This window comes from Sinocyclocheilus grahami, unplaced genomic scaffold (assembly GCF_001515645.1).
Source record: "Sinocyclocheilus grahami isolate Dianchi unplaced genomic scaffold, SAMN03320097.WGS_v1.1 scaffold114.1, whole genome shotgun sequence".
NCBI lineage: Eukaryota > Metazoa > Chordata > Actinopteri > Cypriniformes > Cyprinidae > Sinocyclocheilus > Sinocyclocheilus grahami.
The window spans coordinates 51,942-76,971 of record NW_015505293.1 but is presented as its reverse complement, the minus strand read 5'-3'; the positions used below and the strand labels follow the sequence as shown (position 1 = coordinate 76,971).

The following is a 25,030-nucleotide window of genomic DNA, read 5'->3' as shown; positions in this document are numbered from 1 at the left end:
AAAAAAAAAAAAGACTTTATTAAACAATTAGTCTCCTCCCCTTACCACCCTGCCACCCTGTAGCACCATTTTGGAGAGTTTCCGCTGGACGTAAACAGCGTATGCTGTTCTGTGTCAGCTGCGTCACACGGATACGCCGTTTTCGTTCAGATCAAATAACAACAACGTAGGACACAGATCTGGTGTGACGCAGCTGACACAGAACAGCATACGTTGTTTACGTCCAGCTGATACTCTCCAAAATGGCCCTACAGGGTGATGCGGAGGAGACGATGTGACGAGAGGGGCGGGGCCGAGAGCCGTGGGAACGGAGCGAGGCCAGTGGAGTAATTGATAATGAGCGACACCTGCACCACTCACCGGTCTCGAGTCTCACGGAGGAGCTCCGGAAGGATACAAAGGAGGAGTGACGACAGTGAAAGACGAGAGAGGACCAGGCCTGGATTTTATTTTGTGTTTTGGTTTTGTTTGTGCGCGACAGTTGTCCGCGAGGGGCTGTCGCGCTGTTTTGTGTTTATTTTATTATTAAAGTTTTGTTTGAAATGTTCGCCGGTTCCCGCCTCCTTCTTCCCGATCTACAAACTACGTTACAGACGAATTGTTGAATGAAGTCGTTTTTTTTAATTTTGCGCGCACAAATTATTCTTGTAGCTTTGTAAAATTACGGTTGAACCCCTGATGTCACATGGATTATTTTACAGATCTCCTTGCTACGTTTCTGGACTTGGGAACATTTCAGTTGTATTGCTGTCTATGGAGGTTCAGACAGCTCTCAGATTCCATCAAAAATATCTTAATTTGTGTTCCGAAGATGAACGATGGTTTTACGGGTTTGAAACGACATGAGGGTGAGTAATTAATGACAGAATTTTAATTTTTGGGTGAACTATCCCTTTAAACTTTTGGCTTGTTTCCCGAGGCCACAGGAGGGCGCAATGAGCAAAATAATGCAGCACATTAAATTGTCAATGCAAGGAAATGACTGTCTATAAAAAAACGTGCATTACGTCTAAATTATCTCATATAAATCAAATATAATTTTGTAAATTGCATAAACAATTGTGAACAAAACAGCATCACGTATTTATGCATTGCTTAATACAAAGAGCCGAATCGCCATTCACACAGATTGCCTTTAAAAACATATGAGACGCAGTGAAAAGGAATAAACCTCCACAAATTCGTGATGTGTTTTCTAAAGGTTTAAACTGGTTTAACTTTGCATGGCTTTCTATACATCTCTTGTGTGAAGCGAGTGCAGCAGTCATATTTGTCTGTCTAGAAAATGCGCTGAATATGCGTTCTGTGTGAATGGCTTGGGTTTGGTTTTAACCTAATCAAGATCTTCTACGCATTGAGCTACTATATTTCTCTAACATTTTGAATGAATAACGCAGCAACTGCGCGTCTCGTGGGCTAGACTAACAAAACGTTAAACTACAACATCACTTACAACATCATCACCGCATCTCATGCGCCACTGATGACGCTCCCTGAAGCACACCTAACATTCGATTTGGACTATTTTAGCATTCAAATGCAAATGTTTATTTTAATTTCGACTAATATTAATTTTTTTTAATTCACAATCTCCTCATCACAGGCAGGCACAGCACTCATGTTCGTGTTCGTGTGTGCTGTCTGTGTCACTCATAGCACGTGTCTATATCGTGCACTATATTGAACATTTTTAATATCGTTATCGAAGGTGTACCGTCGATAAATATCGATACAGTTTTATCGCCCAGGCCTATTAGTTAATATTGAATATTTAATTGTGCATACTTGTTTTATACATTCCGTGTTTTCTACACTTAAGGTCTGAGTCCGAAATTTTTGTATGCGTTTTTTTCTTTTCTTTTCATATTTGTCATCTTTTCCTATCAAAATCGAACCTGGTCCGAATTTTTTTTATGATGGATGAAAGTTTCGGAGGCAGTGTGTAAACGTGATTGACACAATGTGAGGTTGTATTTATTTGTTAATGTGTGAAAATTTCGGACTAGAATTTCGGACTTTATATTTCCTTCATCTATTTCTCACATAATCTTTAAAAACTGACCAATTCAGTCACACTGTTGAATGTAATCTTTAGTAAATCTCAAAATTCATTTTAATACTGCACATTATAATTTTGTGATGCCTAAATTCAATTGTAACATTTAAAATGATAGATTTTTAGACATAACAATTATTTCATTTTATATTTAATTAGACATTAGACATAAAAATTATTATTTACTTATCACTGCTGGCCAGAATTGTAATTTTGTTGCAATCATAATTATTTTATTTCTTTATTTTTTGGATTACAGGCAATCCAAGCTCTGTAATGAGCCCAGCAGGGGCCTCACAATCTGAGGACCAGCTTTACATGGACAAACTGAAGCAGCTGTCAAAATATATCGAGCCGCTGCGCAGAATGATTAACAAAATAGACAAAAATGAAGGTACTGGAGATTTCTTCTCTTTTGATGCTGATTTTTTTTCCCACTTGGATCTTAAAGATCATGGTTTATGTTTGGTCTTTACAGATAGGAAGAAGGATTTGAGCAAAATGAAAAGTTTGCTCAACATTTTGACTGACCCCAACACAAGGTAAGAAACCAGACATGCTGAATATTGTCTCCAGTGTCTGATCTTTGTCTTGTGATTAAGGTTATGTTATTGCTGTCCTCCACTAGATGTCCACTTAAAACACTACAGAAGTGTGAAATAGCATTGGAGAAACTAAAGAATGACATGGCAGTGGTAAGTAACTTTCGTTTCAAGATAGGGAGTCAAAGTTAAGTTCTATTGTTTAACCAATTTCTACAATGACGTCTGACTTTGGTTTGCAGCCGACTCCTCCCCCTCCTCCAGTGCCCTCTACCAAAAAGCAGTACCTGTGCCAGCCGCTGCTGGATGCTGTCTTGGCCAACATCCGCTCCCCGGTTTTCAACCATTCACTTTACCGCACGTTTGCTCCTGCTATGACAGCAATTCATGGACCCCCAATCACGTAAGATCAACAACTGAAAAAATCAGTATTTTCTCTCATTTAAGTCGGTTATCTTCCTTTAAGGGATAGTTCACCCAAAAATGAAAATTCTGTCATTAATTACTCACCCTCATGTCGTTCCAAACCCGTAAGACCTCTGTTCGTCTTCAGAACACAAATTAAGATATTTTTGATGAATTCTGAGAGCTCTCTAACCCTCCCATAGACAGCAATATAACTGAAATGTTCCCAAGTCCAGAGACGTAGCAAGGAGATCTGTAAAATAATCCATGTGACATCAGGGGTTCAACCATAGTTTTACGAAGCTACGAGAATATTTTTTGTGCGCAAAGAAAAAAATAACGACTTTATTCAACAATTCGTCTCCACCCTAGCACTATTTTGGAGAGTATCCGCTGAACGTAAACAACGTATTCTATTCTGTGTCAGCTGCGCCGCGTGGCTCCTTGGACACGAATTGTTGAATAAAGTTGTGTTTTTTTTTTCCTTTGCGCACAAAAAGTATTCTCGTAGCTTCGTAAAACTGGTTGAACCGCTGATGTCACATGGATTATTTTACCGATGTCCTTGCTACGTTTCTGGACCTTGATCTTGGTAATTACATTGCTGTCTATGGGAGGGTCAGAATTTTCATTTTTGGGTGAACTATCCCTTTAATGTAAAACTTTACAAATAACAGGCCTACATTTTAAATAATCAGTGCATTGCTTTTGTGGTATATAATGAACACTACCTTTCAGATGTTTTTGAATGTTTCTTTTATTTGATCAAAAATACAGTAATATTGTGAAATATAATTACAATTTTAAATAACTTCTATTTTGCTATATTTTAAAATATAATTTCTTTGACAAAGCTGAATTTTCACAAGTCATTACTGTAGTCTTCAGTGTCACATGATCCTTCAGAAATGATTCTAATATATAATATATAACAATGCTTGAGAAACATTTCTTATTATCATTAGTGTTGAAAGCAGTGGTGCTTTTTATTATTTTTGTAGAAACAGTGAAACAGTTTTAGAAGGGTTCTTTTGAAGAATAAAAACTTTGAAAGAACTGCATTTAGTTTTTTTTAGTCACTTGATTAAAAAAAAAACGTAATGACTAAAAACTTTCGAATGATAATATCTATTATAAACGTTATATCACAATAGTAGTAATTTTATAATGGAGTTTATATTACATAGCCATGTTATACATATGTATTAAATGCTTTTTTTAATAACCTCATTAAGCTTTTCACAATATATAGTTTTGAGTTTAAAAATGAAAAGCAGTGTATGGTGTATATATACCACCCAGCCTTAGCTCTTAAATGTAAACATTAAAATGCATAATCTTTAATTCCAGGGGTCCCTCAATTCCTTCCCGTAAACGGAAGCTGGATGATGACGAGCGCCAGACCATCCCTAACATACTTCAAGGGGAGGTGGCTCGTCTTCATTCCAAATTCCTGGTCAATCTAGACCCGTCCTTTTGCAGCAACAATGGAACGGTGCATCTCGTATGTAAACTAGGTCAGTTCAGGCCCCGTGCCCACTATATGCGCCCTTTAGATGTAAAAAAAAAAAAATATATATATATTGGGTCTATTCATTCCTGTCATTGTCTTTGTCTAGATGATAAAAATCTTCCCAGTGTTCCCCCTCTTCAGCTGAGCATTCCAGCGGACTACCCCGATCAGAGCCCCCACTGGGAAGATGACGGTCAGCAGTATGGTGAGTCTAAGCCTGATTTGTGCATTAAATGTCAGCATGCTATCTTAGGCTGCCTTTTAAAATGCAAACACTCTTAAGCTCCCAATTTAAATGAAAATCCATAGGCTGTGAAACGCAGTAACTCATCACTTCCTTACCTCCCTCTCTCTGTTCCTCAGAGGCCAACCCCTTCTTGCAGAGTGTGCATAAGAACATGACCTCTAAACTCCTTCAGCTTCCTGACAAGCACTCGGTGACGGCGCTGCTGAACACCTGGGCTCAAAGCGTGAGGCAGGCTTGCCTTTCAGCTGCTTAGAATGTATTCCCATCAGCACTATCAGCCCAGTATAATCCTTGCACCTCTATGGAATGATGGCAATATATTAATACTTAGTCATTTTTTATTTACCTGAATTATAATCTGTTTTGTTTAGTCCCGTACACTAAGGCCTTAACTGTTTGTGCATTGCTTCATTAATAAAGACATTTAAACTGCTGTTTCAGTCTGAAATGTGTGGCACAGAAGTCACGTAACCACATGACTGGTCCTTCAGCGCATAGTCCTCTGTAGACGACGTCTCTGCACAGCCTGAGTCCTCCCGTGTCTGTCTGCAACATTATTGAGGGGCTGTTTGAGGGCAGGGAGGATCGCTTTCTCTGCTTTACTAGCCTGAGACACAGGTCTGTTCAAATAGTAACAGAGCAAAGGTTCATATCTCCAAAACTGAACTGTTTATGTCAGTCAGGTTGGAAACTATATATATATAATATACATGTTATATACAGATATTTACAAGCAATGACTTACAGTCCTTTAGGTAATGTTTGGAGAGAAAGCTGAGGAAATGTGTCTGATTTGTCAGCTCTGCCAAAATATGAAGGTAAGGGTGAAAGGCCATCTGAATATATATTGGAAAACTATATCATATTTGCTCAAACTTTGTGAAGTCACTCTGATCTTTTTACCATAATGTAAGAGATACATTTTGTTTAGATACTTTTTTTTATTGTTTCAAAATATTAAGGAATTACATATATATTGTAACTGTAACCAAACTCCAACCAAAGAACACCCACACTACCCCCGACATAAGAGCCATAAGAAACATTTACACACACATAAAAAAATAAAGGGCCATTATTGTTCTGTGCATTAAGAAAATGACAGTTCAGCATATGTAATTACCAATGAAAAACAAAAAATGTTAAAATGAATCAGAAACACAGTTCACACAGTAGTCAACTGTCATTAAACACTTGGGCATGATCACATTATTTGGTATTACTCAAGAGTCAGTCCATTCTAATCTAAAAAACGTAGGAAGGAGACCAAGATCTTGTAAAATATGTGCATTTTTTGTTTGAGTAAATTAGTCTTTCCATTGTTATACAAGAAGACAATTCTTTAATCCAGAGTGTCCGAGATGGACCATGAATACTTTTCCAGTGAATGGCAATGTAACTGTAACCAAACTCCAACCAAAGAACACCCACACTACCCCCGACATAAGAGCCATAAGAAACATTTACACACACATAAAAAAATAAAGGGCCATTATTGTAAAATGCATTAAGAAAATGACAGTTCAGCATATGTAATTACCAATGAAAAACAAAAAATGTTAAAATGAATCAGAAACACAGTTCACACAGTAGTCAACTGTCATTAAACACTTGGGCATGATCACATTATTTGGTATTACTCAAGAGTCAGTCCATTCTAATCTAAAAAACGTAGGAAGGAGACCAAGATCTTGTAAAATATGTGCATTTTTTGTTTGAGTAAGTTAGTCTTTCCATTGTTATACAAGACAATTCTTTAATCCAGAGTGTCCGAGATGGACCATGAATACTTTTCCAGTGAATGGCAATCAGGCGTTTCGCGTGTAGTAGACACAGGTTTACAAACTTCTGTTCATATGTTTTCAAAGATCAGGCGGGTGGAAGAAGACCAAGAATACAGATTTTAGGGCAAACCGGGATTTCTTTACCTCTAGTTTTAGATATTACACCTACTAATTCTTTCCAGAAGGACGAAGTACTCACATTGCCAAATGCAATGAAATCATGTTCCCTTGTAAGTCAAATGTCCAAAATATTTCGATTAAATTTATTCAACTTTTCCGGTGTTATAGTTCTCATTATCCAATTATACTGGATTAGTTTAAAACGAGTATTGATCGACAATGTTTGCGCTTGAACACAACTTTCTTCCCACTCATTTTCTGTAACCTCCATCTGAAGATCATCAAACCAAGCCAATCTTTTATGATTTGTAGATTCTTTGGAAGCATTAACAAATTTGCTATACAGCGTAGAAATTTTGTATTTAGCATTGGGAACTTTACCATTTCTTCTAAACTGTAGGACATTGATATGAATGAGTCCTAGATCGTATAAAATTACGATTCTGAAGATACTTTAAAAAATGAGACTGAGGAATTTTGTATCTTTTCTTTAAAGTTTCAAAGAGCATCAGTATATTATCTTCATAAAGATCTACAATCTTCTCTAAGCCTTTCTGTAACCACAGCTTAAAGCCCATGTCTGATTTTCCCTGGAACAAATAATGCATTACCCCAAATGGGAGAGAATTGAGATGGTACCGGCGTTTCTCCCAGCTCAGCCTGTGACTCATGCCTTATTAAAACTGGTTTTTACAAATGGGTTAGATGTATTTTGTTTGAGTCTTTTTAAGGAATCAGAATATAAGAGATACATTTTAAAGTATTTATATCTTTTTTTTGTTAAAGTAAATGATTGTACACAATTACATTTATTCATGTTTACAATAAAACTTACAAATCAATCACTGGAAAATATATACTGGTATATATATATATATATATATATTCTTGCAATTTTCTTATTTTCCTTTGATTTTGGGGTGAGATGCAAAGAAAAACAAAATTACCTTTTACCATCAGCAAGATAAGCCTTGGTCAAAATGTAATTCTCTGTAATTATTTTCTTGTTGAATACAATGTCTTTGAGAACAGCTTTCACACGTTGGATCTAAGAGAAGACAAATTAAAATGGATTATGTAATATATTGAAAGGCATAAAGAAATATATGATCTCACCTCCTGGGACTGCAGGCTGTTAGCGTTGTACAGCTGGCGTATGATGACCTCACATTCCTGTAGGGTGGGAGGTCGAGGGGCCTGAGATGGACTACACTGGATCATCAGAGGGTGTAGAGAAGTGATGAACCCTGCTTTGGCTTCTGTTCTGTCAGCTGTGAGGGAATTTGATCTGGTTTCTCTACATTGTAAATGACTGCTGTAGGTATAAGAAGAATGTTATTAATTTATTATTAAATTAAAAATAAATATATATATATTAGGTTAAATTACATTAATAAAAAAAGTTATATGCAGTTTTGTAAGCACCTGATCTCTGTGGCTTGTGGTGAGCAGGTTTCCTCCAAAGTCTGTTCCAGATAGTTCTTTCCGTCTCTCTGGAACTTGTTGCTGTCTGTATGCTTACAGATTCTCCGGCCGAATCCTGTCGTGGAATTTTGGTGCAAGTTAAACGTGTACCAATCATACACCTGTCCAATGGTTTTGTTTGAGAAGATGTGAGAGAGAACACAAGTGTCACTTAACCTTTACTGCTCAACTTTGGAAGCTCCATTATCAGCTTATACTGCAGCTCTGTAACCACATATTTACATAAAAATACACAATGGAGAATGTTTAATTTATGATGATTGCAATATTGTTATATTTTTCTTATCTTTTTTTTAAAATTCTCATATTTATTATTACACATTATAAATTATTTTTAATTGTTACTCTTCATTATATTCATATTATTCTTATGTTATTCTTATTCTTATATTATCAATATTTAAAACAGCTAAGTACATTTTTTTTTCAGGATTCTTTGATGAATAGAGATCCAAAGATCAGCATTTATCTGAAATAAACAGTAATAAAAAAATCTTGAAACTGAAAATTCAAAACTGTTATTTCTTTCACGTTGTTGTAAGCAAAATACATTTACATTTGATTAAACAAATCTCCTTTCGACAGTCAGAAACAAAACACCAAAACGTTTGTCTGAGTAAAATGATCCTTTGCCACCCACAGAGGTTACAAACGCCATGCTTTCATTTTCCTCATTCAGCAACTCGACGTCACCAGGCAACCTGTACTACACTAGAGTATCAGCTCTGATATACACCCCATCCTCATTAAACCTCAAAATGCACACTCTCGTGTTGCTTCAAAACTGCAAGTCTTTCATTCACTGAAGAAGTGATGATTGCAGCCCGAGTCTCCATTCACTTTCATTGCAACTTTACTTACAGTGAAAGTGAATGAAGACTGACCCTGTCATTCCGCCTAACATTTCATATGTATTTCAAAAGAAATTCCTACAGGTCTTAACAGTGTGAGTACATGACAGAATTGGGTGAACTATGCTTTTAACTGATGCATTTAGGCAAGTAGAGAGAGATTATAACAGCAAAACAGGCAACATTATTGATCTAGTCCCATTTTCAGAGAATTACGTCAAATACAATAAGAACAATAAAGTTGGTTGAAAGTACACGGACAAATACTATCTATGAAGCACAAGAAAAATATAATTGTTGCACACTAGTTTACATATAATAGAAGCACACTTAGTTGTCTCATGAATGTATCGTTCATTAAAAGGCCCAAACATTATTTCTATAACATGTAAGGGAACGCAACATAAATTTTCCTTTATTTTCCCGTTTTAAAATATCTATTTCACCGTGTAATTTCTCCAGTTTCTTTGTGCTGTCTTTGTAAGAAGTCAATATTCCTCTGCAGCGAAGCTACGCGTGTATCCATTTCAAGCATTTATCTGAAATAAAAAGCTTTTGTAACATTATACACTATACCATTCAAAAGCTTGGAGTCAGTATAATTGTAGTCAGTATAAATGATAGAAATTAATACTTTTATTTAGCAAGGAAGCTTTAAATGGACCAAAAGTGATGATAAAGACATGTATAATGTTACAAAAGATTTCTATTTCAGATAAATGCTGTTCTTCTGAACTTTCTATTCATCAAAGAAACCTGAAAAAATTCTACTCAGCTGTTTTCAACATAAAAGTTTTTTGAGCAGCAATGTTGGTAATGATGCTAAAAATTCATCTTTGAAATCACAGGAATAAATTAATTTTAAAATATATTCAAATGGAAAACAAATATAATTCTATAATTTTTCTATTTTATTTATATAAAAGTAAAAGTATTTCACAATTTGACTGTTTTTACTGTACTTTGGATCAAAAAAATGCAGGTTTGGTGAGCAGAACTGTGAAACAAGTTCCCTCGATTCATTGCCACACTACATCACATACGTGCACTCACGAGGATGACGTATCACTACCACGTAGCGTCATAACTCGTGTTTTACCCAAAATCCTAAAAGTGCCTTTTCACGTTGTCATAGAAAGAGGTGATTTGTTTTCAAAGACTGTACATTCCTTTCTCTCCCACTGGAACTTTTAATATTGTAGTGGCGGCTATAGTAACAGCACTACTTCCTCTAATTCTGCTGGGATATAACAGATTTAACAAAGTCAATTCAATACTTCATTCAATGTAAAATTCCCTGGAGATGTGCTACACACCCAAGTTTCTACAGCAATGGAAATCTAGTACACAAATTAGACATTCATTATGTCCATTTAATGAAATACAGTCAGTTAAGTGCAAACTTTGGATTGTTCTGACAGTCACATTGGCAAAAACACACCATTATAAATGAACTTAATGACTGGAAAGCTGGATTAACCACCTCTCATTGGTAAATAAAAAAAAGAAAAAAAAAAAACACTGTGCATTAGATACGACATTCCCCATTCCCTTTTTGTAATTAAATGTACCAATACATTTGCAGTGCAAATACTGTATATAAAAACCTTAATGGGAACAGGTCGCTATAAGTTTAGTACTGACATTAAAAAAATAAAATATAAAAAAAGGCATCATGAATCTTCCTTTACTTAGTCTTTAGTTTTTCATGAAAGAAATTCAACAGGAGCTCATATAGAAAGCTGACGATGAGAACGAGTCCAGTGCTGGAGAGAGTACCGAATGATAGTAGTGCAAACAGCATGTAGAGCAGGAGGAGGATGAGGAGGGTGCGATAGCTGGCCAGCACCCGCAGGCTGAGACGGGCTCGCTGAGGACGATCCCTCATCTGCCGCAGCACCGGACTCTTCCGCCGCTGCTCCGCCACTTTTGAGGAACTGCTCAGGTAGTGTCGTCCAATACTGCCCAGGAGGTCCTGTCGAGAACACAGCGCTTCCATGTGGTCTCCAAACTATAGGACACAACCAATATTGTCACATTTGATTAAAGTGAAACGCATGAAAAGAATACATTAATGACCATAATGAAGTTCATTTTCAGATGAAACTGTAGGCTAAGCCAGTGGTTCCCAACCCTGGTCCTGGAGGCACCCCAACACTGCACGTTTTGCATGCCTCCTTAATCAAACACACCTGATTCAGGTCATCAGCTCATTAGTAGAGACTTCAAGACTTGAAATTGGTGTGTCAGAGAAAGGAGACATGCAAAACGTGCAGTGTTGGGGTGCCTCCAGGACCAGGGTTGGGAACCATGGGGCTAAGCAATATTCTTACTCTTGCATTAATAAAGGATGAGATCTGGAACATCAGTCGAACCAAAAAAGCATTTTCATAGCTCCTGATAGGCTGAAGCTCTGGATCTCCTTGATATTCAATTTCAAACCTGCGAAGACCACTGATGATCTGAAAAAAATATGAAATCGAATTTGTAGAATATTACTGTTATGACTAGCAAAATTAATATGTTGAAGACGACTGGCACACAAAAACTCACCTGCAACCTGCCCAGGTCTGTTAAAACAAAGCCATTTTCACTTGGGATGCAGTCTGGCAGTTGTTTAGATGCCCCTTCATCATCTACAGACGCCACATTGACCATCAGCTGAGACAGCTGCCCTGCATTCAACTGTACAACATATGAAACAAAATTAACTGTTTAAATAAAAAATATGCATTACTGTTCAAAAGCCTGAGGTCTAAAAAATATATATATATTTTTTTGAAAGAAATTAATACTTAAAGCGATAGTACCAGCAAAAATGAAAATTCTGTCATTAATTACTCATTGTCATGTCGTTTCAAACCTGTAAGACCTTCATTCATCTTCGCAACACAAATTAAGATGTTTCTGCTGAAATCCAAGAGCTTTCTGACCCTGCATAGACAGCAACGCAACTGACACATTCAAGGCCCAGAAATATAGTAAACACGTCATTAAAATAGTATGTGTGACATCAGTCGTGGTACTGTTGCACAGCGAAGACAGACACGGAAGACAAGAAATTATTGAATAAAGTTGTTATTTTTGTTTACTTTATGCACAAAAAGTATTCTCGTAGCTTCATAAAATTACAGTTGAACCACTGATGTCACATGGACTATTTTAACGATGTCCTAACTATGTTTCTGGGCCTTTAACATGGTAGTTGCGCTGCGGTCTATGGAGGGTCAGAAAGCTCTCGGATTTCATCAAATATCTTAATTTGTGTACCAATGAAAGAAAGTATTATGGGTTAGGATCGACATGAGGGAGAGTAATTAAAAACAGTTAAAATTTTTGGGTGAACTAACCCTTAAAATAAGCAAAGACATGAAACTGATCAAAAGTGATGGTAACAACATTTATAATGTTTAGATTTTAGATTAATGCCGTTCATTCGATTAATCAAAGAATCACATTTTCTGCTATAATGATAAGCATCAGAACAATTCTGAAGGATCATGTGGCACTAAAGTCACGCTGTAATAATAGCTGCTAAAAATTCAGCTTTGCCTTCACAGGAATAAATTATATTACTGTTTTTATTGTATTTTTGATCAAATAATTGAAGCTTTGGTGAGACTTTCAAATGCATTTTTTAAATTTTAACCGATCCCAAACTTTTGAACTGTAACTTATGACACATCCTAAATGTTTGTTTATTTCTTTCTTAATGCCAATCCAGCATCTATGGCTATATTCATGGCGAGAACCACTTAATCCATACACAAGTCGATCCATTCACAAGTCTTGTCTTTACACACACGTCCGGGGACAATTTTAGAATGTTCAATTAACCTCATCTGCATGTCTTTGGGCTTTGGGATGAAACCAGAGCACCCGGCGTAAACCCACACAGACAAAGGGAGAACAGACATACATCCTAAATAAAAGCAGTTATAGACTAACCCGGAATATCTGACACAGGTAGTCCAGGGCTTTGTCCAGGAACTCATGAGTTTTCTTCACACCCTCTCCCATATCGTCCATCTCTCCTCCGGTAAAGGTGTTGTTATGATCTGAAGAGCCAACGGCAAACCATGAGAGAAAAGAGTTGTTTGCAGCCATTTCAGTGGAATGATCTGATATCCGTTTAGCTGTCCGTCGGGCTTGGGCGATAATCTGGATGAGCTTTAGCACCTGGAATTGACAGAAGTAATCATGGTCTATAATATCCTTTTCTGTTTCATGATAACATGCTCAACACTGATTTTTAGCACTAATTAGATCTAGAATTAACGGTCAGCTTACATTCTTCCGTAGATCAGGACCAAACATCAGGTTGTACTGGCAGTCTTGCCCTTCCAGGCTGTAAACATGACTTTTGACTTTGAAGATGCTGTCGGTCCCCACTGGCTGACGAGAAGAGAGGAAGCTGCCACCATGTGAAGGTGTCAGGAAGACACGGTTCTGTCGTTGCAGGATGGCATGCTCTGGCTCCAAGAACAACTGCTCAGCTGGAGATTCAAACTCTCATAATAAAGCAATATATCATATCATAATTACATTTTTCTCACTTACCCTTCTGGATCATTTCTGACAGGTTTGGTTGAACAAAGACTTTGGTGACCCTAAAGACCATCAGGGCGTTTTTGGCATTGACCAAGTCTGTGCGCATGGCTCGATTCAAGAAGCCCTGGAAAAGCTTAGTGTACATAAGCAGATTCTCCTGCACAAATGAGGCCCTGTGAATGACAAAGAACCTGTTGGTAAACACTGATCTGAACGTTACAAACTATCATGTTAAATGTTAACCAAGGTTTCATTTATTAGATTTTTTATATATTGTTTTTACTGTCACTTTTGATCAATTTAATGCATTCCTGAAGAATAAAAGTATAAACTATTGAACAGTAGTGCATGTAATCTTTTAACAAGCATCTAATATATAAAATACCATTTGTCGGGAACAATTCTGTTCTGGCCGTCTGCTTGCATGTTGTTTTTTTCCCCAGTGTATCTCCAGGGTTGAATGTAACTAAGCCATGTCTCTAGTACCTAAACAACAAAAACACATTGCATTAAATTTAATACATCATTTAGCCCTCACTATGTTTTGAACAGCGCATAATGTTTATTGCCAACGTATAAAAGTAGGCTCCAAACATCAGGGTGCACTCAAGGACATTTACCGCTCTGAATGAGGCATCCAAAGGCCAGTGACCAAAGCAGTGTTGCAGGAAGACATACAGCTTTTGCTGGACAAACCTCTGTACCACCACACTAAGGGAGACAGAGAGTGGAGGCTTATTGACATAGCAGTAAAACAGAAGACAGCTCAATCAAGTCCCTGGTGCCTGATCGGATGAATAGCTCCTCTTTACGACATGCCAGCTTAGATTTACAGATGTTTTAGTTCTATAGCCTGATTCTTTGGGTGAAGTGACAGAGATAAAAACCCACCGCTTGAGCTCTTCCAGTGGACTGCTGTGGGAGTGGGCAGAGGGCGAGGAGGAGATTGACTCCTGCTTCAGGCTGCTGGAGAAGGCGTGCAGATGCTTGACCAGGAGACGCACAACAAGGACGTGCTCCTCCGAAGGCGTGAAGGGTTCCTAAGACATTGTCCAAACACAAGTCAGATTTTTAAGAGTATTAATAACATCTGAGACCCCATTTATACCTGGTATTATCCGGTTTCTCTGACATTTACATGCAGTGACAGAGAAGTTCATTTAAGGAACTTGATTAAATCCACTGAGTTCAATAGAGTAGTACTGGTACAGTCATGGCCAAAAATACCAGCTCCCTTGGTAAATATGATCAAAGAAGGCTGTGAAAATTAATCTGCACTGCTAATCCTTTTGCCATTTTATTTTAAAAAATTCACAAAAATCTAACCTTTCATTGGATAAGAATTTAAAATGGGGGGGGGAAATATCATTATGAAATAATTGTTTTTTTCAAATACACATTGGACAATTATTGGCACCTCTAGAAATTCTTATGAGTAAAATATCTCTGAAGTATATTCCCATTCATATTCACAATTTTGAGCACTCCAGGGTGATTATGAACATGAAATTATCCAGCCATGGCTTTCTGTTTCACAGAAATATAAATAGGAGGGAAAACAAAGCCCAAATTCCCTTAATCATCCATCACAACGAGAAAAAAAACAAAGAATATATTTCTGATGTGCAGCAAAAGATAATTGAGCTTCACAAATTAGTGAAGTGGCTTTAAGAAAAGAGCTAGAGCAGTAAAAATTCCCATTTTCACCATCAGGGCAATAATTAAGAATTTCCAATCAACATAAAATGTTACTAAACTGCCTGGAAGAGGACGTGTGTCTATATCGTCCTAATGCATGGTGAGGAGGAGAGTTTGAGTGGCTTAAGAGTCTACAAGGACCACAGCTGGAGAATTGCAGAAAATAGTCTCGGGGGTCAGAAAACCTTTAAAAAAAATTTGTCAAACAGCACCTACAGTGGGGAAAAAAAGTATTTAGTCAGCCACCAATTGTGCAAGTTCTCCCACTTAAAAAGATGAGAGAGGCCTGTAATTTTCATCATAGGTATAACTCAACTATGAGAGACAAAATCAGACACGACTGGAACTTCAAATGGGACTGGCTTCTATGGTCAGGTGAAACTAAAAAATTAGATTTTTAGCAGCAAACCCTCAAGATGGGTTTGGTGAAAAAAGGGGATAAAAGTACCCCATGTGTACAATGAAATATATTGCTGTATTTTTGATGTTGTGGGCCTATATTTCTGCTGGAGGTCCTGGACATCTTGTTTAGATACATGGCATCTTTTATACTATCAAATACCAACAGATAAAAAGTGACTGACTCTGTTAGAAATCTTATAATGGGCCATGTTTGGATCTTCCAACCGTACAATAATCCAAACACAAACCTCAAAAACAACACAAAAATGGGTCACTGGGCACAAAACCAAGCGTCTGCTATGCCCATTCCAGTCCCCTGACCTGAACCCTATAGAAAATTAGTGTGGTGAACTGAAAAGGAGAAACACCATCATGGAGCTGGCAATCTAAAGGATCTGGAGTGATTCTGGATGAAGGAATGGTCTCTGATCTCTTGTCAGGTGTTCTCTAACCTCATCAGGCACTATAGGAGAAAATTTAGAACTGTTAAACTGGCAAATGGACGTTTCAAAAATTATTGAATAAAAGGGTGCCGTTAATTGTGGCCAATGTGTATTAGAGAAAAACATTTATTTCATAACGATATTCCCCCCCCCAATTTTAAATTCTGATTATCCAATGAAAGGTTAGATTTTTGTGAATTTTTTAAAATAAAATGGCATGTACAATGAAATATACTGCTGTATTTGTAATGTTGTGGGCCTATATTTCTGCTGGAGGTCCTGGACATCTTGTTTAGATACATGGCATCTTTTATACTATCAAATACCAACAGATAAAAAGTGACTGACTCTGTTAGAAATCTTATAATGGGCCATGTTTGGATCTTCCAACCGTACAATAATCCAAACACAAACCTCAAAAACAACACAAAAATGGGTCACTGGGCACAAAACCAAGCTTCTGCTATGGCCATTCCAGTTCCCTGACCTGAGTGTGGTGAACTGAAGAGGAGAAGCACCATCATGGAGCTGGGAATCTGAAGGGTCTGGAAAGATTCTGGATGAAGGAATGGTCTCTGATCTCTTGTCAGGTGTTCTCTAACCTCATCAGGCACTATAGGAGAAAATTTAGAACTGTTAAACTGGCAAATGGACGTTTCAAAAATTATTGAATAAAAGGGTGCCGTTAATTGTGGCCAATGTGTATTAGAGAAAAACATTTATTTCATAACGATATTCCCCCCCCCAATTTTAAATTCTGATTATCCAATGAAAGGTTAGATTTTTGTGAATTTTTTTAATAAAAGATCAAAAGGATGAACAATGCAGATTAATTGTCACAGCCTTCTTTGATCATATTTACCAAGGGTGCCAGTATTTTTGGCCATGGCTATGTATAAATTTCATACAACTTCAAATAAAACCTCACATAAATATTAATGAAATGTTTTTTTCTCTCACACTGGTTTTGCTAAAGTTCATACATAATTAATGAAAGACTAAGATACAGATGTAGCTTTTGTTAAAATTTAGTTTTATAAGCTTACTTTGAACAAAACAATGATTTAAAAAGAAATAAAAGAAAAATGTTAATAACATTTTAAATACTCTTCAAAAAAATGTCATGTTAATTTAGAAGCTAAATGTGGTAACAAACCTGCAAAAACGAGACCATCCCCCCAATGATGTTTGTTACTACCAGGTGTAAATGTCATGTCTCGTCTATCCATTTTTGATCAGATCATCTGAGATGGATGTCATTACCAGGTGCAAACAGGCAGCATAGACCGATTGACAAGAACCCCTTACATGATATCCACAGATGTGTTATCATACTTGAGGCTTCATATATACAAACAAGGTATTTTCAAAAACAATCACACAAAAGATGTCTTGGCAATTTGGTCTGCATATTCTGTGTAGTGCAGTAGTGTTTCCATAGTTGAAGACACAAGAACAAACACCCCAAAAAGATCAAGATAAATAAAAAGAGTATATCACATAAAATGGGTTAAAATCAACATAAATAAAAGACATGCTTTCAAATTTTTTTTTTTTTTTTAATTCTCACATTTACAAGCTCTCAACATCATAAGATCCTAATAATTTAGTAAATCACAAGACTAATTATTAGTCACATTAATTCAATCACACATTCTAATCAGACCAAATCTCCCAACTTAAGACTTGCCTAAATCTTTAGTGTTAAAACCAACCCCTAGTCTAACTCCTATCTAATCTTAGGTTACCTCCAGGAAGCCCATGGAACTGAATGAAAAGGTAAAAGTACTTGGTATGTGTGGAGGGTCCCAGAGCCTGGTGGGGCGGGGGGTTGGCACAGCATGCTGGACATACTGAGGCGGTACTGCAACAACGCCAGCTGAAGGACCCATCACAAACGGGTGGAGGGGATGGGACGGGAGAGGGAAGAGAGGAACACAGTGGGGGGAGGAAAGGAAGAAAAGGGGAGAGGAGCAGGGCAGTGAACATGAGAATAGAAAGAAAAAAGGACAGAGTGCAATCCAAGAAAAATAGTTGGACATAGCCAGGACCGAAATGGGGGTGTACAAAAGGAAAGAAAGAGACAAATCGATATTGACCACAAACGAGAAATGCAATGAACATGAAGATGATGCAGTTGTCCTTTTCGCACCACTTGTGAACCTCTAGTGTAATGTTAAGTGGCATGCTTTGATTTTCTAACTGCATGTATGATGAAAATACACCAAAGGATATATTCTTAAGAAAATTACAGAGAAAATGGTGTCTAACTGCTTTTCTGGTACTGAGATTTTCTAAAGCAAAACAAATTTGGGAATGACGCTAACTAGAGTATAAACTACAGAGAAAACTGTCAAATTGTTTGCCTCAGGAAGCCTGGAAAATGTAGTCAAGGCAACCAAGGAACATTATTTGTAATCTGTGCCTTGATTCTCAAGTGAAGTGTCTGTTTGATGAAGTATGTTATATTACCTTTGGCTTTGCAGTTTTGTCAAATCTCTATAATTTCAAATAAAACCAAACGGAGCTCATGAAAGCAGAAAAGGAGACACTGCATCTTTAAAGTTTTCACCATGAAACACACTGATGGGAGTCACCGATTTACTGTTTTTAAGACAAATTATTGATTTTAGCTAAATAAATTCAGTCCATGCAAATGGAATTACATATTTATAATGTGAATTTCCATCAGTTCAACAGTTCACCCCACAAAAATGTTGTTATTTACTCATCCTCATTTCATTCCAAATCATTAAACTATTATACATAGTGTTCATAGTATGGACATTTTTACATATATATAGTTCATTTAAAATATATATTCATGGTAATTTCACAACACAGCCTTAGTGAGAATAAGATCTTACCAACCCTGCACTTTTGAGCAGTGGTATATGAAATTAAATTATATTAAATAAAAAAAACTTTTTTTTTTTTTTTTTGTTTGTTTTGCATAGGAAAAATAACAGCATAAAGGTTCGGAACAACATGAGGGTGATTAAATAACGACTGAATGTTTATTTTTTGGGTGAAACATTTCTATAATTCTCAGTAAACTGGTGACTTCCAGTTCATAATCTCCACCACAAAGATGTTAAATAAATGATGCCAGACTTAATATGCTCTGGGCTGACTGGAGGGAGACTTGCTCTGATATACTGACTGTAAATAACACACGGACAGGGAAATAGACTCGGAAGCCAGAGACACCAAAAGCTTGCATACACCCCACAGCCAAAGAACAAAGACAGAAGACATATCAAGGAGCCAGTAGGCAGCATCATGCAGACTCAAACATGAAGCAATAACTCGACCACTTCAATCGCATGCTCAGTGTGTACTATGCTTGTTCTGCCCAAATCATCAAACAACAGAGAACAAAGTAAACATGAATTAAAAGCTGTATTTCTCTTTTATCCCATTCTATGTTTAGCAGCCATATAATGTTGGGTTGATTTTAACTAAGTCCTTGAGCACAGAGGAAATATAATTTAATGGGAAATTCATGTTCTACACAAATAGTTCTCAATTGAAGGTTCAGAAGCCACTAGGGGGCCTCAGTAAACTTCAAGATGACCAAAATCACATGAAATACATCAGCAATATGGTTAAAATGTGTTAGCAGTAGCACTGGATTGAGAGGATGGTTAAGTACCCACAACCAGCTAGCTACAAAAGACATTAATGTTCAGTTAACATTTAAAATCGAGAGCTTGCGCAATCTGAAATGAAGCTGATAACTGGATTAGTTAGAAAACTCTCAAAAATATATTCACAAGGAAATATAAAGATATAAAGAAAAAAAAAACTATTTCTTTTAGAAAGAAAACAGAAGTGTATATATCACATAATATACTTCAACCAATCTGTTTGTAGTATATGATGTAGTACATACATTTGAAATTTTGCAAAAAGTCATTTTTTAAAGAATGAAAAAAGCTGGGTCAATGGCAATTATGGACTTATTTTTATAAAATATTTAATTTTTTATTTAATCAATTTTAAAATCACTACTACTATCTCAGAAATAGTTATTTCTTGTTAATTTAAGCAATATTAGCATAAAATGTGATGATTTCAAAATTCCTATTAATTTTGTCAAATAAATAACAGCAGTTTAACAGCACTAGCAATAATACATTTGTGGAAACGTAGAGGACTAGGTCAGATTCAGTCCCAGCTTTAAAGGGCAAAACTTTGGGGTTTTTAGACTATATCTGTTAGCCATACATTGAGACCATCTATAATAGAATAGACCTAAAATAAAATTCCCATATTTTCAATTGCCCAAAGCTTACAAAAATGCAAATATTGACACTGTAGCTATGAAACAAAGGGTATATTTGTAAACAGAGCACATGTGTGTCATTCACACATGTGCAATTAGGGAGAGGAAGTGCATGAGTCAGGGTGGGTGTTGTGCAGCAGTCCCTATGCAGTGCAGGGTGAAGGGTTGGAGCCAGCCAGCCGTGCGCAGAGGAAGAAGGGAGTGTGTAGGTCTGAGGGCCTTTAACACATTCTTACCTTCACCTGAGGAGACTGCAGCTTCTGGTACATCTCCAGAGAATAGTGATGGAGCCACATTTCCACAAACACCTTTAGAAACGCACACAACCATGAAGTTCACGCCAAACCATGAAGGACACTCATCACAAATGACATAAGTTAACATGTGTTAACTCCTACCTGCAAGAGTGTCTCTGATCTCCAGATCTCTTGAGCAGCAGGGTCAGCGTTGACTGAGGGCTGATGGGTAATATGACGCTTCAACAAACTGGTGCTGTGACCACCATATCCAACATAAGGCACATTGGGAGACCTGGGACAGGAAGAATATAAAACCATATATAAAACTGGAGCTTATTTGCTGGTCAAAGGATCTTTTAAATGACATCACGATACCTTGGAGCAGGAGAGGCCACAGTTCCCCTGGTGTCCGAGAAAGGTGATGGAGGCACATTGCCCTCTGTAGGGAGAAAGTACTTGAGATAGGTGTCGACAAGCACAAAATATGCGCTATCTGAGCAACTCCCATGCTGTCCTGGAGGGTAGTTCTGAAAAGTTTATTAAACAACATTTAAATGAACTTATAATGAGCCAATAAGATCCTGTAATCCTGTTAAATAACCATCAGGGTGTGAAAATCAAGTAAACAGTACATTTGTTCTTGCAAAATGACAGCGGGAGAGCTTTTACCTTTGGTGCAATGAGACTGGAGGCAAAGCTGAACATATAATATTCAAAAGGATCTGCGAAAGATTAAAAACAGTTATGTTATGTGAGAGAAAGACAGAGTGATGAAACAGCTTTGTAACAGTTATAATAATTTATATAATACAATTTATAGCATAATACAAAAGTTAGGTTGTAAAAAGCCAAGACGTACTGAGCAATAGAAGGCCTGACATGGGGAACTGGATTTTATTGTGAAACAGAGGGCAGTCTGGCAGAACCCCAGCATGAATGGACGACTTTATAGGACCCTGTGCAAGCAAAATACAAATTAACACAGACACGGATAATAACGCCATTTCCACAAAATCAATCAGGGATGATGCACCTAAATTAATATACTTACTGGCAGATAACTGACTGGAAACTCATACTTGTATTCCTCAGCTTGTAGTTTGTACACCAATTTCATCATAGGACCACTGTTGAATAAATATTTAAAATTTGATAACAGAGCAACAGTTCAATATCTACGCTGCCATTCAAAAGTTTAGGTCGGTAAGAGTTTTTAATATTTTCAAAAAGCACTTGTGCTCTTATGCTCACTAAGGCTGCAACTATTTTAACAGTAAAAACAGAAATATTGTGATATATTATTAGAAAGGAAATAACTATTTGAATATTTAAAAAATATATTTCAATACGCAATTCATTCCTATGATGGCAAAGCGGTCATTAATACAGTCTTCAGTGATACAAGTTCTTTTTATTTCAGGATTATTAGATGAACAGAAAGTTCAAAAGAACAGCATTTATTTGAAATAGAAATTGAATAACGTTACAAATGTCTTTAATGTCACTTTGGTCAATTTAATGCATCATCACTTAAAAACATTTATTTCTTTGCAAAAAATAAATAAATACAATTATAATTTTGAACGGTAGTATGATTTGTACTCTGAAAAACAGTGGTAATACTAGTCACAATACTGAACACCACAAAATAATACAAAAACAAAATAAAAAGAACCTTGGGTCCAGGAAGTCCATGGCGATGTTGTATTCTGCCGAGCGAGCCTGCAGAAACCGCAGGTTCCAGCCACTAAGGATTCCATCCAGGCTCCCGAACACACTCTCCACCAACCAGGGAAAGATTGCATGCAGCTCCTAATCAAATATATGTCATATAAACACAAATGAGACTTTTCATGACTTACTTAATACAAAGAGCAGAGGCGCACGCCCGCCATCCTCTAAGCCAGTGTTTCCCAACCGGAGTGCCGTCTGTCGAGAGCAGGGGTGCCATGCAAAAAAATCTTTTTTTAAATATTTTTAAATTGCTAAAATGTTCAAAAAAGCATCTATTATATAATATACATTTCTGATGTCGCCAATAATTAGAGATGCACCGAAATTTCGGCTGACGAAAATTAGTTCACTTCCACGTGGTGTGATGCTCTGCGTATTATCCCGCTCTATGCGTGTGCTCCGCTCAGCTCCACTCGTATACCGTTCATGCTCATCGGAACAGCAAAGTCCACTCAAAAATCGAGCTGACAGGAAACATCGATGTAGTACAGTATTGTTTCTGTCTGCAATAGCCCTACTGTGCTGTAACATGGTGTGGTATATGGGCAACTCTGGTAACACTGCCCTCTCATTCATTGATCTGCTAACCGCTATGTTACGCTCACGGGTTCTGACAATAATAGCTTTCTAGGACTAAACATTATTTGGATAATTGGTTAAAAAAAAAAAGTTAAATATCTAAACCCTACTGTTAGACCTACCTGAAAAACTAAAAAGCAATTTATTTAATTCGAAGGCCTGTTGTTATTTTTTATTTGTGCTATCATTATTAATTTCTTTATTTGTTCTTATTTCATTACTGACTGCTTACTTGTCATTTTATATTCAATTCAAAGTTTGAAATTAAGCTATCTCGTGCTACTGCACCAAAATTACCCCACTGTAAAATAAGAAAAAAAACACTGAGTGAGCAAAAATTTGTGAGATAGCTAGTTATAATGGTAATTAAATAATGTTTACGTATGTATAAAAGCCTACATTCAACTCTGTCATATAAATTGGTCTCTTCATTAGAAATTGGCCACCATTGATGGACACATTTTTTTAATAATATTAAAAATATCTGTATGACATTATATTCTGCAGTTCTTCCCTGTTGTACCGAATATCTATGCTTTTCAACTGATCATATCGAAGTTAGAAATTCAAATATTGTGACAAAATTCATTTTGTAGGGTGCCACAAGTTTGTTAAAATTTCCAAAGTGTGCCGCGACTAAAAAAAGGTTGGGAAACACTGCTCTAAGCAATCCAAGGCCTCACAGTCACAAGCGACTTAGCCAACAAATGAAGCAAGAAACAGGCATGCGTGGCTTGCACAAACTGTCAAATGAATCTGAGAAAAGAGGTCACAGAGTTCAACACTAAACAAACATCATTCATTCAGACAGCACTGAGTCGAGTCAGGGTGAGGGGAAGAGGCGCCAGCAGGACAGCAGCTGGTCCAGTGCCATGTGCAAAGCAGATGACACTGCGTTTAATCTCCAATACATGGGCAATGGTGCTGTTGCCTCAACAGATTTTTCTGATGAATCTAACAAAAAGCTGCCTGTTTTAGGTGCAAAAATAAGGCCTTTATAAAGTCGCAATGGTTATAAAGTGTATCACAACACTGTAAATAATAACATTAATCATAAATGTACTAATAAAAAAAAGAAAAGTTTTTCAATATTCGTGCGTGCATGTAATAAATCAGAGAACCATACCTTTGCAGGGTAATCGTCTATAATTTTGCTCAACTCGTGACATCTTTGATGAAGAGGTTTATTGGTCCAGTCTGCCTTTAAATTGGCCTGCAGGCAGCAAGACACAAAGGTTAGACAGAGAAATATAATCTAATATATAAACAGCTGAATCTAGTACTAACCAGAAGATAACTGGGCTGTTGCAGGGCAGGTGCAGCCATGAAAACTCAGACCACTGATCAACACCAAACCTGAAATTAATGTCAGCAATATAATGATTCAGTCACATTTCAAAAACACATTTAGCATCACTAACGTTAGTGAGGTACTTCTCGCACTCCAGTGCCAGTGAGCGTTATCAGTGAACAATCAGGGTATTTCATGCTTGCTTAACTAACCACTCTCAGTCTATCCTTAACATAACATTTTAATTTGCCTAAATATATTTTTCTGTGATATTACCGCTTAGAGGTTAGCCAGCTAGCTCCACTATCAGCTAACTTTGTGTAGCCTGGACATTCTTTTTTCCTCTGTAAAAGGACTAAACGCTCAGTCGGATTCATGATCACTTAAAACAGATATTAAACATGCCAAATTAATTTGAGTATATTACCTCACACGCAAGATAGAAAAAAAAAAACAATACTTCTATAAATTCCAGCAGACCGCGCTTCGATCCAAGAAGAGTCAAACGCGCTGGTTATGACGTCATGTCCGCTTAGCACTGTGTAACAGCGAGGGCGGACTGTTCTAGCCCAATTTAACCCCTGATTATAACACATGTCAGCTTTGACCCTGTGTTGTTTTATATAAATACAGGTGACATACAAAAATAAATGTCATTATTTTTTATATATATATATATATATATATATATATATTAAAAGTTTTTCAGTTCACCACTGTTTCATTCTGTTTTTGAACGCAAGAATGTGTCCCTGTGAAAATGACCCCTTACACCGTGTGTTCCTTCCAACCAAAGCATTGT

At 36.8% G+C, this 25,030-nt stretch overlaps 3 protein-coding genes across 7 annotated transcripts in view; 1 reads left to right on the top strand and 2 right to left on the bottom strand.

The window, feature by feature from the left end:
* LOC107589228 (mediator of RNA polymerase II transcription subunit 15-like) overlaps positions 1-5,196 on the top strand; it is a 16,920-nt gene extending 11,724 nt beyond the window's left edge. The window contains exons 14-20 of the mRNA XM_016277598.1: positions 2,316-2,450; positions 2,535-2,598; positions 2,685-2,751; positions 2,841-3,001; positions 4,354-4,520; positions 4,623-4,721; positions 4,880-5,196. Coding sequence (XP_016133084.1) covers positions 2,316-2,450; positions 2,535-2,598; positions 2,685-2,751; positions 2,841-3,001; positions 4,354-4,520; positions 4,623-4,721; positions 4,880-5,016 — 830 coding nt within the window. The 3' untranslated portion in view covers positions 5,017-5,196. The remainder of the gene's footprint in view (positions 1-2,315; positions 2,451-2,534; positions 2,599-2,684; positions 2,752-2,840; positions 3,002-4,353; positions 4,521-4,622; positions 4,722-4,879) is intronic.
* Positions 5,197-5,242: 46 nt separating this feature from the next.
* Positions 5,243-8,368, bottom strand: LOC107589267 (coiled-coil domain-containing protein 74B-like). Its single transcript, XM_016277663.1, has 6 exons — positions 8,364-8,368; positions 8,093-8,308; positions 7,784-7,982; positions 7,615-7,715; positions 5,509-5,565; positions 5,243-5,383 (listed from the first exon to the last, which is right to left on the bottom strand). Exons 1-6 carry the CDS (start codon positions 8,366-8,368, stop codon positions 5,251-5,253), a joined length of 711 nt encoding a protein of 236 aa, XP_016133149.1. The 3' UTR covers positions 5,243-5,250.
* A 1,990-nt stretch (positions 8,369-10,358) lies between these two features.
* On the bottom strand, positions 10,359-24,748 carry smpd4 (sphingomyelin phosphodiesterase 4). 5 transcript variants are annotated; one of them, XM_016277593.1, is made up of 20 exons: positions 24,689-24,748; positions 24,225-24,293; positions 24,064-24,150; positions 22,300-22,436; positions 21,676-21,751; positions 21,484-21,580; positions 21,294-21,346; positions 21,000-21,160; positions 20,784-20,916; positions 20,622-20,693; positions 17,887-17,976; positions 14,446-14,594; positions 14,175-14,265; positions 13,940-14,040; positions 13,564-13,727; positions 13,294-13,499; positions 12,952-13,182; positions 11,557-11,688; positions 11,337-11,465; positions 10,359-11,014 (listed from the first exon to the last, which is right to left on the bottom strand). In XM_016277593.1, the coding sequence occupies exons 2-20, from the start codon at positions 24,261-24,263 to the stop codon at positions 10,691-10,693; spliced, it is 2,472 nt and encodes an 823-aa protein (XP_016133079.1). In that variant the 5' UTR covers positions 24,264-24,293; positions 24,689-24,748; the 3' UTR covers positions 10,359-10,690. The 5 variants fall into 5 exon arrangements, with proteins under 5 accessions (XP_016133079.1, XP_016133078.1, XP_016133080.1 ...); XM_016277592.1 differs by having other exon boundaries at positions 24,656-24,747; XM_016277594.1 differs by having other exon boundaries at positions 21,000-21,151; positions 24,656-24,747.
* Positions 24,749-25,030: the final 282 nt, after the last annotated feature.